The 16,456-nt window shown below is 46.3% G+C and overlaps 1 protein-coding gene across 4 annotated transcripts in view; it reads left to right on the forward strand.

Annotated features, from left to right (window-relative positions):
* Positions 1-13,385, forward strand: part of ATP2A1 (ATPase sarcoplasmic/endoplasmic reticulum Ca2+ transporting 1) — a 33,762-nt gene extending 20,377 nt beyond the window's left edge. For 2 of the 4 annotated variants that reach the window (XM_083471801.1, XM_083471803.1), the window contains 11 exons: positions 842-967; positions 3,123-3,341; positions 4,270-4,605; positions 5,671-5,891; positions 6,106-6,308; positions 7,273-7,358; positions 7,477-7,610; positions 7,925-8,042; positions 8,977-9,094; positions 10,020-10,063; positions 12,754-13,385. In XM_083471801.1, the coding sequence (XP_083327927.1) occupies positions 842-967; positions 3,123-3,341; positions 4,270-4,605; positions 5,671-5,891; positions 6,106-6,308; positions 7,273-7,358; positions 7,477-7,610; positions 7,925-8,042; positions 8,977-9,094; positions 10,020-10,024 (1,566 nt within the window). In that variant the 3' untranslated portion in view covers positions 10,025-10,063; positions 12,754-13,385. The remainder of the gene's footprint in view (positions 1-841; positions 968-3,122; positions 3,342-4,269; positions 4,606-5,670; positions 5,892-6,105; positions 6,309-7,272; positions 7,359-7,476; positions 7,611-7,924; positions 8,043-8,976; positions 9,095-10,019; positions 10,064-12,753) is intronic. The other 2 variants (XM_083471800.1, XM_083471802.1) reach the window with 1 other exon arrangement.
* Positions 13,386-16,456: the final 3,071 nt, after the last annotated feature.

Genomic DNA, 16,456 nt, shown 5'->3' on the forward strand with positions numbered 1-16,456 from the left:
GAGCGCTCCAAAACTTTCACATACATTATATTCATGTAATCCTTAGAATGATCCTGCAAGGTAGCTTAGTCCTATTCCTCACCATTGTAGTCTTAGCTGCAGCTGAGAGAAATAAGCTTGCTAAAGCCACCAAGCGCTCATCCTTCTCATACCTCAGCATTGCAAATTATCTTCTCCTACCTTCCTTATAAAGCCCCACTCCCTAAGATATAAGTGATGATGTCTATAGACTTCTGTATGGCTCTGCTGTGGTTCCATTGGTTGAATGTAAGAGTTCTGCCCACCTACTCAGCTTCCTGTTCTCACAGTGACTAGCCAAATGTGTACAGGAAGCCCCCAAATAGGTCTTGATCATAACAGCACTTCCCTCCACTTGCCGTTAATTCCCAGCTACAGTGGTACCTCTGGTTACGTACTTAATTCGTTCCGGAGGTCTGTTCTTAACCTGAAACTGTTCTTAACCTGAAGCACCACTTTAGCTAATGGGGCCTCCTGCTGCCGCTGCGCTGCTCCTGCACGATTTCTGTTCTCATCCTGAAGCAAAGTTCTTAACCTGAGGTACTATTTCTGGGTTAGCGGAGTCTGTAACCTGAAGCGTATGTAACCCGAGGTACCAGTGTACTGATATTCAGAGTTACACTGCATCAGACAGTGGAACGGAACTCTGCCATTGTAGTTTGTAGTTGACGATTGCCTTCTCCTCCACGAATTTGTCTATTCCTCTTTTGGAGCTACTCTTGTGAGAGCAAATTCCATAGCTTCACTTTGTGCTGTGTCCTGGCAATGTCGAGCAGGTTTTAACCCATTCCCTCCCATTTCCCTTTCTCCTCCATTTCCCCAGGTGATCAAACAACTCATGAAGAAAGAATTCACCCTGGAGTTTTCCCGCGACAGAAAGTCCATGTCAGTTTACTGCTCCCCAGCAAAAGCTTCCCGGGCGGCTGTTGGAAACAAGATGTTTGTCAAGGTCAGCAGCGCCCTGTATGACTGTGTCCCATCTCCCTAGCAACCCCATCTTTGGCCCCGGCTCAGAAGTTTGTCTACTACGTTTTCTTTGAGGAGCTCAGGGTGGCAAGGTTCACCCCAACCCCACCTCCCATTTATTCCTCACAGCAACTGAAATATACTCAGAATAACAGCAACTCTGTGAAGTTGCTTTGCCAGAGTTGTAACAATTGGCCCATGACTATTCAACAAGCTTCATGGCTGCGTTGGGATTTGTACCCGAATCTCTTCCTATTCTGAATCTAAAAATTTAGCCACTGGGCTGAACTACATTGCACTTCAGGTTCCTCCATACACAAAAATAATGCATAAATAAAATCCCCCATATAGAAAACTAGTGTGTCAACTCCCTAACTTCTAGTTTTCTATGCACAGAGTAGATTTTTGTATGGAAGGGCATTCAGTCATGTGAGTCATCTGCTGCAGAAACACATGAGACTGTGGAAGGAGATAATCATTGCAACCAAGGATCTCTAAATTACCCCTTTCACTTATTTTACCCATGAAAACAGTTTGCGTGGCGATTCCCGCCCCCTCCCACAGATGGAATAAATAAAGACACAGGACACCAGAATTTAGGTTAATGGGCGAAAAATGGCCACAACTTTATTGATTACAGGTAAGAGCGGTATTGGCTTTAGGCATTGGCCCTATCAGACTAACCGGTATAACCGGGAAGGGTTAAGCACCAACAGGGGGAGCCCCCGAGATGCACATCCCTAGGCGCTCCCCGAGGGGTTACCGCTCGGAAGCGTGCTTTAGGCCCTAGCCTCCGTAGGTTTCGGACGAGGCGACGCCCCCCGGAGTCCTTTAACGAACTACCCTTCAACATTTGGGGGAGGTGATGGCGTTCCTCCCCCCCAACTCATTTGCATAATAATACCCCTGCCAATGCCTAACCGCCACACGAGCCAGCCGCAGCTGCTGAAAGAAAAGAAAGGGGCGAGCATGGGCTGCCCCGACCTTAAATGCCCCCTACTAGTCCCTCCCCCGCCGCCAGCCGATTGGCTGGCGCGGTGAATGATGAATACTAATGAATCCCGGGATTCCCCTAGTCCCGCGGGGCTGCAGCCAGCCCCGCGAGGGTGTGAATGTTGCGTGAGCCCGCAACCCCCACCCCTCCGTATGTCGGGAGTGGCTTTCCAGGAGACTGGCTTGCAGCTTCCCTGACCCATGCACTACTTGGAAATTGCTGAGGGTCTTGGCAGACCCCCCCCCATAATGATTTGTCTGTGTGTTGTGGCAATAATTATAATAAATATTTCTTTATTTATCCCCCGCCCATCTGGGCGGCTTCCAACACACATAATAATCATAATAAAACATCGAATATCAATATTAACAAAAGTCAAAATAACTTTTAAACAAACAACTTATATCAAATAAATCAATATTCAATAACCCATTGGAATCCAAATTAAACACCAGCAAATAATAATTAAACATTTATCCATTACAATAAAGAATCTATAATCAATAAAAATAACAGCAAACCACACTGCATAAAATACCACAAAACATTTTAAAAAATGTAAAAGGGTCAGATTGAGAAACAAGGACCCACAACTTATAAAATTATTTTTAAAAACTATCCCTGGACTCCTCTCTTCCCAGTTGTTCTGCTGTTCTCAAAGTCATGGTCTGGGAAAGGCTCCCGGGGCTGGAGGGTGGAGCAAGGCAGGTGGAAAAGCTGTTGCCTGCAGAAAATCTCTCTCCCCTCAGTTCTTCCTCTGCAGCAGATGCTGTGTTCTGCTAGATGCTGTATTATTTTAAATTGCATTTTATTGCTTTTTTCAATATTGTATTTTATTGTAGCATGATTTGAATTATGCAGAAGAAATAAAAGAGGCAATAAAAATTCAATTAAAAATCAATACGAATATTTCACGTGGCAGCTGTGCCGTCTCCTGTCTCCAACCACAAATCCATATAGACATGGGATGAACCGCCTGACTGAAACTCAAGGACCATTGATGGTCCACGGACCACAGCCTGGGAACTTCTTTTCCAGAATTTCCATATAAAAGCTCTAGTACCTGGTCAGAAATACCGTTTGCCACCCAGCTCGCTTTCCCCTCAAGTCACAATATCTGTTTTTACTTCTTTCTCACGTACAGGGCGCCCCTGAGGGTGTGATAGACCGTTGCAACTATGTCCGTGTGGGCACCACCCGCGTTCCCCTCACCCCCGTCGTCAAGGAGCACATCATGGGAGTCATCAAGGAGTATGGCACAGGAAGGGACACCCTCCGCTGCTTGGCCCTGGCCACCCGTGACACCCCCCCAAAGAGGGAAGACATGGTCCTTGAGGACTCCACCAAATTCGCTGACTATGAGGTAACGCTGAGGGCAAATCGCGTGGCGAGTGACAGGGAGGATGGAGTGCCGAGTTAAGGTGAAGAGCTGAAAGGAATTTAGGGAAAGGATTCCCTCAAGCCAATTCTTCTTCTTTCCCCCCAAAATGTGAACATATATCCTCCTGTTTCAGGCTGCATTGTTGTGGTTGTCTGTACAACATTCCCAATTATGGATTCTGTTGGATTTTAGGGGAAATGTGTGCAGTACTGAATTTGGTACATTCATATTTACAGTGCCTTAAAATGCCTTGGCAGGACTCAGCCTTCAGTAACACTGTCCTCACATTTCTAACACAAGTTTTAAGAGAATAACCATTTTCTTAAGGTGAATAAAGAGCACCTCTAGGCTCTCAGCAGATAATTTTAAAAAAAATTCCCCACCCTTTCTTCAGTTTGCTCATGGTGGTGCACATGACCCCACACATGACTTCACCCCTTGTGAAGTGGGTCAGGCTGAGGGAGGGCGACCGGCCCATGGTCACCCAGTAAGCTTTGTAGTTGTGGCTTCTCCCCAAAGTCCAACGCGGCAACCAGTTATGGTATTGAAATTGTTTTGTGTCTTAAATGGTTTTTGTTTTGTTTTGTTAATCTTATGTGTTAGTGTTTTGTAGTGTTTCTGTACTGTGTTGTATTGTTTTTTTTGGGGTTTTTTCTTGGTGTTTTTTTTTTTGGTAGTGTTGTGTTTAAACTGTTGTAAAATTAATAAATATTATTTAAAAAAAACAAAACAAAGTCCAACCCGGCAACCATTCAGCGACAGTTGATCTCAACACTGGGAGAGTTGAAACTTTCCTTTTTCATTTACCGGCTGTTGAAGTGCCGCAGATTAGTCCTTATAGCGATCAGACGGGCTGTGAGCTTTTGTCCACTGCTTTCGGAGCCTATTCTGAGACATCTCCCTTCCACAGATGGACCTGACCTTTGTGGGCTGCGTAGGCATGTTGGACCCACCCCGCAAGGAGGTGATGGGCTCCATCCAGCTGTGCCGTGAAGCCGGCATCCGCGTCATCATGATCACAGGCGACAACAAAGGCACAGCCATTGCCATCTGCCGCCGCATTGGTATCTTCAAAGAGGATGAGAACGTGTCTGGCAGGGCCTACACCGGCCGTGAGTTTGACGACTTGCCCTTAAGCGAGCAGCGGGAAGCCTGCAAGAGAGCCTGCTGTTTCGCTCGTGTTGAGCCGACGCACAAGTCCAAGATTGTGGAGTTCTTGCAGGGTTTTGATGAAATCACAGCCATGGTGAATAGACTTACGGCAATGGCAGGGTGGGAGGATGGTTGGAAGGGCAACAGAGGGCTTGTAGCCAGCAACACCTATCTTGAGGGTACAGAGGGAAATAATGTATACCTGTGCATATCATCATGCATGAATATTGCCCACGGAAGTGTCTGCTTTACAGAATGCATGTGACGGGAATTTGCTGCCAAGAAACAGACATATAGGCAGCCATTACATATGATGGTATACATGGGTGTCCATTTCCTCCTCTACTGCAGTGTAGACTTTTATGTGGATAAAAGTCCTCTGTGACCCTCAGTTTCACCCCACATGGCCTTTCTGCATTAGACCAAAGATCCCATCCCATATACAGTGGCCAGCCAGATGTTGCACCTGCAGAGCTTGGATGCAGCCATCTTCCCCTGACTGTTGCTTCCCAGCTTCCTCAGTGAATAGGAGGTTCCATTTATTATCCACCATCCAGCCCCTTATTAACCTGTTTTCCATGCACATGACTGGTTTGAAAACCATTATCCAAAGCTGCCATATCCCAAGCCAGTCCATTGCTCCATCTAGCCCAGTGCTGTAGGCACTGAAAGGCAGATGCTCACCAGGGTTTCAGACAGGAGTCCTTCACAGCCTTACCTGGATATGCCAGGGATAGAACCCGTTTTGTAAACAAGGCTGAGCTACGGCCTTTCTTCATGCAAGCTAGTGGCCATCACTGTATCCTGCAAGAAATGCATTCCATGTCCTGAAACACTTCCCCTTTCATTGCTTGACCCCGGGTTCTAGTGGAGAGAGAAAATCCCTCTCTTCATTTTCTCTAAACCATGCACAATTTTATAAACTAGTATGAAGCCCTCCTCCCCAGCCAGAGAGACCCAAATGCTTTGTGCTTTCCTCTTAGAAAAGGTCCCTGTTCGCTTTTGCTTGCCCCTTCCCCAGCTATATGATATCCTTTGTGATATCCTTTGTGCAAAAGTGCACCTTGGCCTTAGAAATGAAATCTCCCCAGTTAGGCTGCTGCATTTGATCCCCTCTGCCTTGGTTGACTCCCTGTCTCCTTCCACTTCCTCCTGGTAGACCGGTGACGGTGTAAATGATGCCCCAGCTCTGAAGAAGGCTGAGATTGGTATTGCCATGGGCTCTGGCACTGCTGTAGCCAAGACCGCCTCAGAAATGGTGCTGGCAGACGACAACTTCTCCACCATTGTGTCCGCCGTTGAGGAGGGCCGGGCCATCTACAACAACATGAAACAATTTATCCGCTACCTCATCTCCTCCAACGTGGGTGAGGTCGTCTGGTAAGGGATCCCCCTCCCTCATCCCCTTCATGAAGCCTTCATTAGGCAAGCCCTGCCGCCAGACTGACTAGGCTCAGCAGAAGGGCTGAGAGGGTCCGATAGCACGATAATTGTGGCCAGGCCGGCCTGCCCTCTGGCAGCTGCACGTGTCACCACTGCTTCACAAGGGCTTCCTCTCTCCTCACTTTTTGTTTCTCTCTTCTTCCCCTTGCAGTATCTTCCTCACTGCTGCTCTGGGTCTCCCTGAAGCCTTGATCCCCGTGCAGCTGCTGTGGGTGAACTTGGTGACTGACGGGCTCCCAGCCACCGCCTTGGGCTTTAACCCCCCCGATCTGGACATCATGAACAGGCCCCCTCGCAGCCCCAAGGAGCCCCTGATCAGTGGCTGGCTCTTCTTCCGCTACTTGGCCATTGGAGGTAACAAATTTTTTTCTCCCTGGGGCCCTGCCTTCTTAATCCAGAATACGGACATCCTGCATCCCTAGTTTTCGCTCCTGTATACAAATCCTGTACTCTCTCACCCGAGTCCTACCTACGTGCAGTGCCGGATTTACGTATAAGCTAAACAAGCTATAGCTTAGGGCCCCAAAAAATTTAAAGGGGAAAAAACCTGGATGTACATTTCCAAACATAAGATAAACACCAAATAAAATAAAACCTACATACAGCAACAGTGTTTTGTGTTGTGTAGGCTCCTATGATGTAAGTCATGGGCCCCACTTGCTAGCCTGCTCCCTAAAATATCACTGGTTTGCTCATTTCTATATATAGGGTGCCTACATTCTGCATGGACTGGTTGCAGGGCAACATGTAGCATGCAGACTGCAGTGCAGCACAGTTCAATGTAGGTCAAGCTGCTGAACCTGTTATCTAATATTAAAGAGTGCTTGTAGACTGGTGATCAGGCAGCATAGACTAAGGGTATGGGTCTTATGCCTACTGACTGATTTCATGTAATACATAATTTATTTATTTTGATCCCATTATAAAATTACTTAGAAAAATATTCATCTTTATTATTTAGTAGGCCTATATTATTTACTAGTACAGTTCCCTATTACCCCCACTTGCTACTATAATACTATATATAAATATTACAATTAAATTAAATATTTTACTTACTTATAAAGGGCCCCATTACCTTCAGAACTTAGGGCCTCATCAGACCTAAATTTGGCCTGAAACCTGAACCTGTAATCCATATTGAGGGCACCTAATAATCCAAAGGAGCACAGCTTCTTTTGCAATCCGCATTTGGCCACAACCCTCTCCATTTCACTTCCCCTGCAGGCTGCTCTTGGAGGGCACTTGTTTTTTGGGGGGGGAATTTCTGCCCTCTTCTTCGTTCATGCTAAGCTTTCCTTTTAACACCTGCGTGCAGGATATGTCGGAGCTGCCACTGTTGGTGCCGCCGCTTGGTGGTTCATGTATGCTGAAGACGGACCTGCCGTGTCCTACTACCAGTTGGTGAGCTTGAACTTCTGGGTGCTCTACTGGAAGTGAACTGCGGGAGGGCAAGATCAGTGGTATTCTGCAACATGCCCTGTTTTAATCCTCTTCCCCACTTTCTCCTTCTGCCCCCCAGTCTCATTTCATGCAGTGCACAGAACACAACCCTGACTTTGAAGGTTTGGAATGTGAGATCTTTGAGTCCTCTGTCCCAATGACCATGGCTTTGTCCGTCCTGGTCACCATTGAGATGTGCAATGCACTCAACAGGTAAGGGTGCCCGTGAGAGTCAATCTTCAGCATTACTCACATAGCGCTGCCTTGGAGGTTCTTCAGAGGTATCCTCCCTAGTCTCATCCCCCAGGTACCCTGCTTCCTGGCCAGGGCTGTGGTTCCAGGACTGTGATTCCATTCATCTCTTGGGGGGGGGGGTGACACGACATATTACATACAGGAGAGCCAGCAACTGGCTGATCTTTAAAGAACCAGTGTCTATTGATTTATATTGACAGATGGCTTAAGTGTTGGGTTTTCCCTGTCTCCCACCCAATGGTAACTTCACCCTGCTTCTCTGTCCTACACAGCCTGTCAGAGAACCAGTCCTTGGTTCGGATGCCCCCCTGGGTGAACATCTGGCTTCTGGGATCCATCTGCCTCTCCATGTCTCTGCACTTTGTCATCCTCTACGTTGACCCTCTGCCAGTAAGTGTTGTTCAAGCACAGCTTGACTTCCTTGCCAGCTTCAGGATCAGTTCACTCCCTCTATGCCTTCTCACCACCACCCAATTGCTCATTCTTTGATCGCTGGCAGATAAAGGTGTGAAAGGCTACGTTGAAAAGCACTGGCGTTGTGCTGTGTTTGGTGATATAGAACTGTTTGCCCTTCATGATTAAATAGGAATTTTGTGCCCTTAATTGGGAGAGCAACCCCCACTTAAATCCATGACGCTTACTTTTGAGCAGACTGGTATAGGATTCCACTGTTTATTAGTTGCACTTAGTTTCCATAGAAAACAGCACTTAAGTTAAGGCATCATGAGTAACTTGTCCCACGAATTTCAATGGCGGCAAAGGCTGCAGTTCTAACTCTTCTTACCTGAGAGTAAGCCCCATTGTATTCAGTAGGGCTTCCTTCTGAGTAGACAAGGTTAGGATTGCACTGTTAGTCTGGACCCAGTCCCTGATAGCTAATTTTAGGGGTTTGGATTGTTATTCTCTACATTTTCACACCCATTTATGTTGTTTTTTTAATCCTCATGAAAATTCATCATTTTAAGGTGAATTTCTCCAAATATACACATTTTTGTGTTCAATTTTGCCTTATACATGTTTGTACAAAGCATATTTTCCTAACATTTACATTTTCCTTAATAGAATGCATTTCGGCGTGTTGTTTTCACTAACACATGCATTTCTATGGACACTCCACATTAGTCTATGTGTTTTAGTAAAAGTTACCGTACTTGCCTGGAGAAGCGCATTGCAAAATTCAGAGAAATAATGGTTGTGCTTCAGTTCACCTGTTGTTTCAGGAAGTGCAGGTTAGGTAGATTCGCCTTTAAGTGTGAACTGAATTGCATTTCTCCCTGCAACCCTAGCAAACACTGACCTCTCCCTTTGCTCTTGCTCTTCCCAGATGATCTTCAAACTCACCCACTTGGATATGCACCATTGGATGGTGGTGCTGAAGATATCCTTGCCTGTCATCTTACTGGATGAGCTGCTCAAATTCGTTGCCCGGAACTACCTGGAGCGTAAGCCATCCTCCCCTCCCTTCTCCTGGGTTGGTCTCAATCCTTGCCCCCACCCCACCCCTTTTGAAGCCTTCTCTTCCTCCTGCCTATTTAAGGGAGTCAGGAGCACCGGATGAAAAGCACGGGGGGGGGGGATCACTGTGATGAGAAGAGAAGAAACTGAATGTCCTTCCCTGCTGACCTTTTCTGTCCCAACTCCTTCCTGTCTTCTTCCTCTCACCCTCCATCATCTTCATGTGCACCCATCCAGGGCAACTCACGTTAGATGTTAGATCTAAATTTTAGGTGCTTGCTCATTCAGGGTTCTCCTCCCAGATGATAATTTTCAATGCTGCCTTCTAAGAACTGAAATAGCCTCTCAGTGCTGTGTGGAACCAGGCGCTTGAAAACTTGACGTTTCTGGTAGAGGCAACAGCAGATGCATGCTCTATAGGGGATACAGGTGCCTAGAAGTGCCTGGATATTGAGGTTGTCTTGTGACTTCTGAGAATGGAGCACACTCCACTGGGTTGGAATCGGTGGAGGAAGGCGAGATGGGAAATGCCCAGGATTATTGGGTCTTCCCCAAGAATTTGTAAGTTAATGTGAATGACAGAGGAGAACTAGGACTCCTCTTCCATATCCAATGCCCCTAAATCAGCTTTCCATGACCTAGTGCCCTTCAGATGTTTTGGACCATAATTCCCACCAGCCTCAGACAACACTGCCAGTGGTCAGGGATGATGGGAGCTGTAGTCCAGCAGCATCTGAAGGGCACAAGATTGGAGAAGGCTGCCTTAAGTAGTCCTTTATGTGTTACCTCCATTCCATTCCATTCCATTCCATTCCATTTCACCCATCCAGACTAATCATCTTATCTTCTCCTTGCCCACCTTCTCCCTAATGTCTATTAACTCTGATTTCTTTTATCCTTTCCCTCTTGTAGCATAGACTCCTTCCCCCTCTATTCTCCTGTATCCTGCCTCCCAGGTATCTTACCACCCTTGACAGCATGCCTTGCTTGTCCTCTCGGCTGCTCCATCCTATCTGTCTGTTCATCCATGTGGGAAGATTTGCAATATCTGTGGGGAGCTGGCGGGAAAGTGTCTCTTCTTTGCTTGAACAGTCTCTTTGCTGCATCTGGAATTGTCCAGGGAACTGGGACCCAGCTGCTTGGCTGGTGGGTCAGGAGAAAATCCTGCCCCAAAAAGAGGACCGCTTGTTAACTTTTGACTGCTCCAGGAAACATTCCCTTTTCACTGAAATAAATGATTTTTAATTATATTAACTATTCAGTTAAGAGGAGGCAATAATTAGCATTCAGTCAGTATTTAAAATTATGAAATATAATTAACAATAATTTGTGGACATGAATTTGGTCAGCGTGGGCCTAAACCCTAATGCAAGTCAAGGTTGCTACTTAGCTAGTTTATAGCTGGCAATTTGGCTGAGATGTATGTGTTTGAAATACTCGGGCTCTATTTATTTTAACAAACTATCCAAGTAGTTTTCAAGCTAAATACCTTGAGGAAATCTGCATTGACTCATCTGCCAAGGAACCCTGTGCATTGCAGAGGATTGTGGGACATGTTCTAGAACTGACTGTGTTTCTCCATAGCTCAGTCTACGGAGCACGAGACTCTTAATCTCAGGGTTGTGGGTTTGAGCCCCACGTTGGGTGAAATATTCCTGCCTGGCAACGAGTTGGGCTAGATGATCCTCATGGTCCCTTCCAACTCTAGTATTTTATAATTCTGTGATAAGTTTTTGACTCGTAGGTCAGAGCCTGACATAAGATAAGTTGCACCAGTGGTTCCACAATATATCAATTGTAATTTGGTGTGGATACTACACCAGTTTTCTACGCATATCATCCATGAATCCCCCTGAAAATAGCAACAGTCTAGAGGTGCCCTGAGAAAGCTTCCTGGAACACGGTTTGAAAACCACTAAACTGTAGGGCCATTAAAAAAAAAGTGGCAACCTTTCATGCCAATAATAGCATGTTAAAGCTGTTTAATCCCTTTGGGTTTTTTTGAGCCCTGCATTCTAAATTCCAAATTCTAAATTGGAATGCATTTGCTGAAAACTTGAACACTGAACAATACAATTGCAGGCATGATTGTTAGCACCGGATCCTCTTTGGGCCCCATCCGTTCCCAGGAGCTGCCTTTTTCCACCTTCTGCACACACCCAAATAAGCCTATTTGGCCTCAACACTTGAGAGATAGCCATTGGCTTTAACTTGGGTGCATACAGAACGGGGAAGGTCTTTCAGCTCCATCTGCTCATCGTCAGCTCTCCATGGCTGTGCCTCAGCTGCCTTCACTGCCCCCTGCTAGTTGCCCCATGTCGTGCCTGGCCAGTCTCTCATGGACAATCGCTTGGCCCCATCTTTCCTGGAAGGGGTGGGGTGGCCTGAGCTCAGGGCTGCCCCCTTCACTGGACCTGTTGCTCTTGCTGTTGCTGGTTTATACACCAAGGTGGGATGAGGTTGGCTAGGCAAGGAACGTAAAGTGGAGGTGCTTTTGGTGGGGTGAGCTTTCCTCCGCTGGGGGTTCCTCACAGTGTGGCTGGCATGCGTGGATCCAGGTGAGTGAATATCCCACAAGGTCTTGCTCACTCCTGTTAACCCCCTGCCATTCTCTCTGAGGCGCTAAAGCCCTATGAGTACTTTCCAGAAACCAAGTCCCACTGAAGCTGTAGGGTTTATTTCTCCTGAGTGGACACAGACTGTAATCAGGCCAAACTAGGCATGACCAAAGCTCCCCATCCTATTCCACTCATAGTGCTAATGGCAGGGCTTAGGGTGTTGGCCGTTAGCACATTTGCAGGACAATCTGAGGGGTTGAATAGGAGAATTTGTAGGGGTGGTGGTGATTAAGCCTTCCTGACCTATTTATTTTCTCTTGCAAATGCCACACACTCCCAAGAAGTTTTAATTCCCTCTCTCACCCCTCAGCTGGGCTCTAGGGGTATGTGGGCCTAGTTTGGAGAGGAAACTGGCCTTGCGGGGTTGGGAGTGGCTCAGTAGCAGATAAACATGGCACCCTTCTCCCTGTCCTACCCTGTTAGTGTCCCCTTGGCCCTGCATTTATGGGCTGGGAGGATCATACCTTTGTTGGGAGGTGGAATCTAATTTGTTTAGTTCAGAGAAATTAACATGGGGCTCAAACGCTCTGTGTTATCATGTCCACGTAAAATGTTATTGAGTCCTCTCAAATCGGGTGGAGCAATGGCTTCTGGAAAGGAGGAGGACACCTGCCATCCAACTTTATATCTGACAAGACCCTTGAGTCTGTGTGCTAGGCAGAAATTCAACAGGTGGGGCTTTCCCAAACAATGATGCAGAAATCTGCAGCCGTTGAATTTCTGCCTATTATTATCTGTTCAAGGCAGAGGAGGGATAGAGGCATTAGGTCTACTCCATGTCCATCTGCTTGCTTGCTCAAGACCTTTCCGCCGCTTATCTTAGAGCGTCTGACTAGAATGATAAGTGAGGCAAGCCACTGTGGCTGGGTATTATTCCCCACGTTGTGAAGCTCCAGCCGCGTGGCCTGATTTTGGCAAGGGGATTTTGTTCGAGGTTGTCCATCTCACTGCTGTGGGGAATCTGGAACTCGTCTCTGCTTCTCTGCCCCTCACTCTCTGTTCTCTCCTCCCCACTCCCCCTTTTACAGAGAATTTAGACGAAAGGATGAAGAAGTGAACCGCTGAGTCACCGCGGAAATAACCTCTTCAACAAAATCGTGAAGATATACCCACTCCCCTCACTCCTCAGCCATGTCTGCTGCTCCCACCCCTGCTTCTTCTCTGCCCTCCCCTTATTTAATAGCCAACTTCTTCCCCACAAACCCTCCGTACCTCCTTTTCATTGGGGACTTACCAGTGTGGGCCACAGAACTGGCACCTGCCATACCGTGTTCCCTGCCAGCTTCCCCACCCCCCAAAAACACCACTAGCTACTTGGCTTCTGTACATTTTGAGCCACCTGCCCACCCCTTGCCCTGCTCTCTCTCTCTCTTTCTCTTTCTCTCTCTCTCTCTCCCTCACTCTCACACACTCTCTCTCTACCCGCCCCCCCGCTTTCTGCATTAGTGCCCACACGAACTACGTTCGTTCCCCCCTCTTCACACGACTAGAACCCACCTCAAGCCAGGGGTTGGATTTTTTAATGCACACATAAAACAGAAGGAAACATTTTGTTAGGGAAAACAAACAAAACAAGTGAGACTCCTCAACTTGGAGGAAATGAAGAGATTCTTCTAGCTGCTTATTTATTGATATTAAAGAATAAACTCTTAACTGTTTCGAATGCTTCTGGCTTTTCTTTTCTTTCATTGCTTTGGTCAAATGGTGGGGGGAGGGAGAGAGGCACTGAAGCTGTTTTTTGCAGAAAGTCGCTTACTTTCTTGGAGCTTGGTTGCAGCTCTCTGGCCTCATCCACACTTACATTTTGCCCCATGTTTTCTAGGCACAGGCCTGTGCTTGAAAACACTGTGTCTGAGCACTCCCCCCCCCCCCCCAGTGTTTTCCCTGCAAAAACCCACTCTTTAATGCTGAATTGGAACAAATGCAATTCGGGTTTTCTATAGTTTGCCCTCTGATTCAGTGGTAAAGACGTGGGAAGTCACCGGTCAAGCATTTTCGTTCGTACAAGCTTTGCTAAGCAAGCATCGTATCTAATACTTCACCATAAGCAAGCAAAGCGTCCTGTCAGATCCTTGGCAAAAGCGATGACTCTTCATCCTGGAAACAAACAGGGGGAATTACTTCCTCAGTCGTTGTGCATTACAGCAAATGCATGTGTTCTAACTGGAAGTGACAGGTTTCAGTCTGTCTGGAACAAGGGCAAAGAGTTACCAAACTTGTTGCTTTTGCATATCACGGGTTGTTTTAAGTTCCATTTTCTATTCCTAAGAGTTTGCATCCTTTGAGTCAGGCAAATAATAGTTAGCAGAAAGAAGAGCTGAGCAAATTGGATTCTCAGCCCCTTTTGGGCTAATACTGATGCATACATATGTACACATATATGTACATTTACATGTACAGATATATTTCATCCATAGTTCCAGACAGGAAATTCTGGACGTGTATATAAACAGGAATTTAAAATGACATAAATAATGGTTTAGGGCTGATATTAAAGTGCATAAGAAGAAAAAGCAACATAAAAAAAGAAACAGCAACATGACATTAAAAATACGACTGCATCTAGTAGCCTTAATGAGGCTACCAACCACCCACTGAGCCTTTACAAATAACCATGTCTTCCTGCCAAAAGTGGTTGAGCCAGGCAGTCCACTTCCAGGAAGGCAACCTAAGAGATGCTGTCTTGTGGCGGTGGCAGTGGGGCACTCTAATTAGCTGAGCCCCTGGCAGGTGTGTGACAAGGCACTGCAATCCCCTCCGAGAGAAAAACTAAAAGGAGAGGAGAGGCTTCAGGGAGAAGCGCACAGCTGACGGAAGGGTTCAGCTTCTGCCTCCTGCCTGCCCATGCTGTGTTGAACGGCCTCCTGTTTCATGATCTCGGTTGCTCTGGGTGCCACACCATGTCTGGTTTCAGCCTCTGTTCCTGACTGTTAGAGCTGTGCCCACACGTTCATCCGCTCCAGCTGCAGAGAAAGCTCGTGAACCACAGGCCCCTGAGGACAGAGGGTTAACTTATTTATACCACAAGGATGCATGCCTGTAAGAATGCAAGGGCTCTGCTGGGTTGCCCCTGCAGTTGTGCCCCTTCTCTCCTATTTCCACTGGTTCCACTAGTTCAAATGGAAGTAGGGCTGGCAGAGTTGTGTTAGTCACGTGACCTGCTTTGCCTGCAACTCCTGTTACTCTCGGGTGCGGTGGTGGACATTTGTTGTTGTTGTTACTATTATTCCTATTACTATTATTATTACTATTATTATTATTACCCACCCTTCACACTAAGGACTCCAGGCACGTTACATCAATTAAAGCATGATATTAAGAACAGTTTAAAACCACTTACAAGTACAGAAATAGGGTGGGTCCTTATACAAGTCATGTGTCAAAAGCTAGGGTAAAGAGGTACTTCAACTGCCACCAGAATAGGGAGTGGCAAACCTATCAGTTTCAATTTCTCTCAGTTTCTCGTTTTTCCAATCTTAATTTCTTTTTTTTTTTACATTTTTTATTTGTGATTTTCAGTTATATACATTTCAATAGTTTTATAGTCGTTTTAACATTTCAAAACTCGACTTCCTCCTCTGTCTGCAGTTCCTTAAATTTATCGTTTCCTGCATATTCTAAATTAACTTAACTTATTCTTTTATTCATCTAATTTAATTATTTACTCTTATGAAACTGCAGGTTATTACAATAATCCTGCCAATGTCCCTATCTGGTTACAATTTATTTGTACATATTCAATAAACCATTCTTTTATAAAGCTGCCCCTCACAGCAATCGGGCCACTCAGGACAAGTGGTCTCCATTGTCCGCCATTGCCTGCAGCTGGCCGCCATTGCCTGCAGCAAGTGGGCACCCTATCAAATGACAAGGCAGGAGCTACACGAAGCAGGGCATTTTCACTGGTGGTGCCCGTTGTATGGCTCGCTCTTTCCAGACCTGCTCTCTTTTGGCCTGTATTTTGGAGCTTTATAATCTAGGAAGATTTTGGAATAACAGGTTGACAAGTCTTATCAGTCGCTGATGTATGAGCGGATTTTATTTGCTGTTATTCTGGGTTCCTGGTGCACCAAGGTTTACACCAGTGTAGTAGAATTGGCCAGGACGAAAGAAGGGATACAATTTATTAGCTTTCTCCATTATCTGCACAGCAGGGGGTGTTCAGTCAACAATGCAAAGGCTGAGCCGAAGCGTTCTATGCTGGTTACCTGCTTTCAGCTATAGGGGTCGCTGTTTGGTAGTACCCAATTGGTTAGCTGTCAGATTCTAGAGCTCCCTATTGATGGCTCTTAGGTAATTCCAAAAATACAGAGTCCATTAATAAAACACAGTGTTCATTCATAAACAAGTAACATAAATCTCCATTGCTACATACTGGGTGTGTATTTCAGTGGTTGAACGTACAGCTTTATGGCCATGCTGTGGTGTAGTGCTTATGCGACTGTGAATAAAAGGTGGCTGGGCTCATCGTCCCGGGGTTTGGCGGCGGGGAGGTGACAAAACAGATTTCCAATAAGTGCCACCCCTATTTCCATTACAAGTCCTTGAGTCTGTACTCTAAATAGTGACACCAGAGACCAAGAAGGTGCGGGGCTTTTCAGTCCAACCCCTGCATAGACTCATCAGGGCTGACCTTAAGGCAATTTGAACAATTGGGCCAAATTGAGCCCTGTAGGCCGCTCCTAAGAGGGCCCCCACACCAGGGCAATCTAGATGGATTTTATTTATATC

Source organism: Podarcis liolepis (assembly GCF_965112155.1).
Source record: "Podarcis liolepis genome assembly, chromosome: 13".
Taxonomy (NCBI): domain Eukaryota; kingdom Metazoa; phylum Chordata; class Lepidosauria; order Squamata; family Lacertidae; genus Podarcis; species Podarcis liolepis.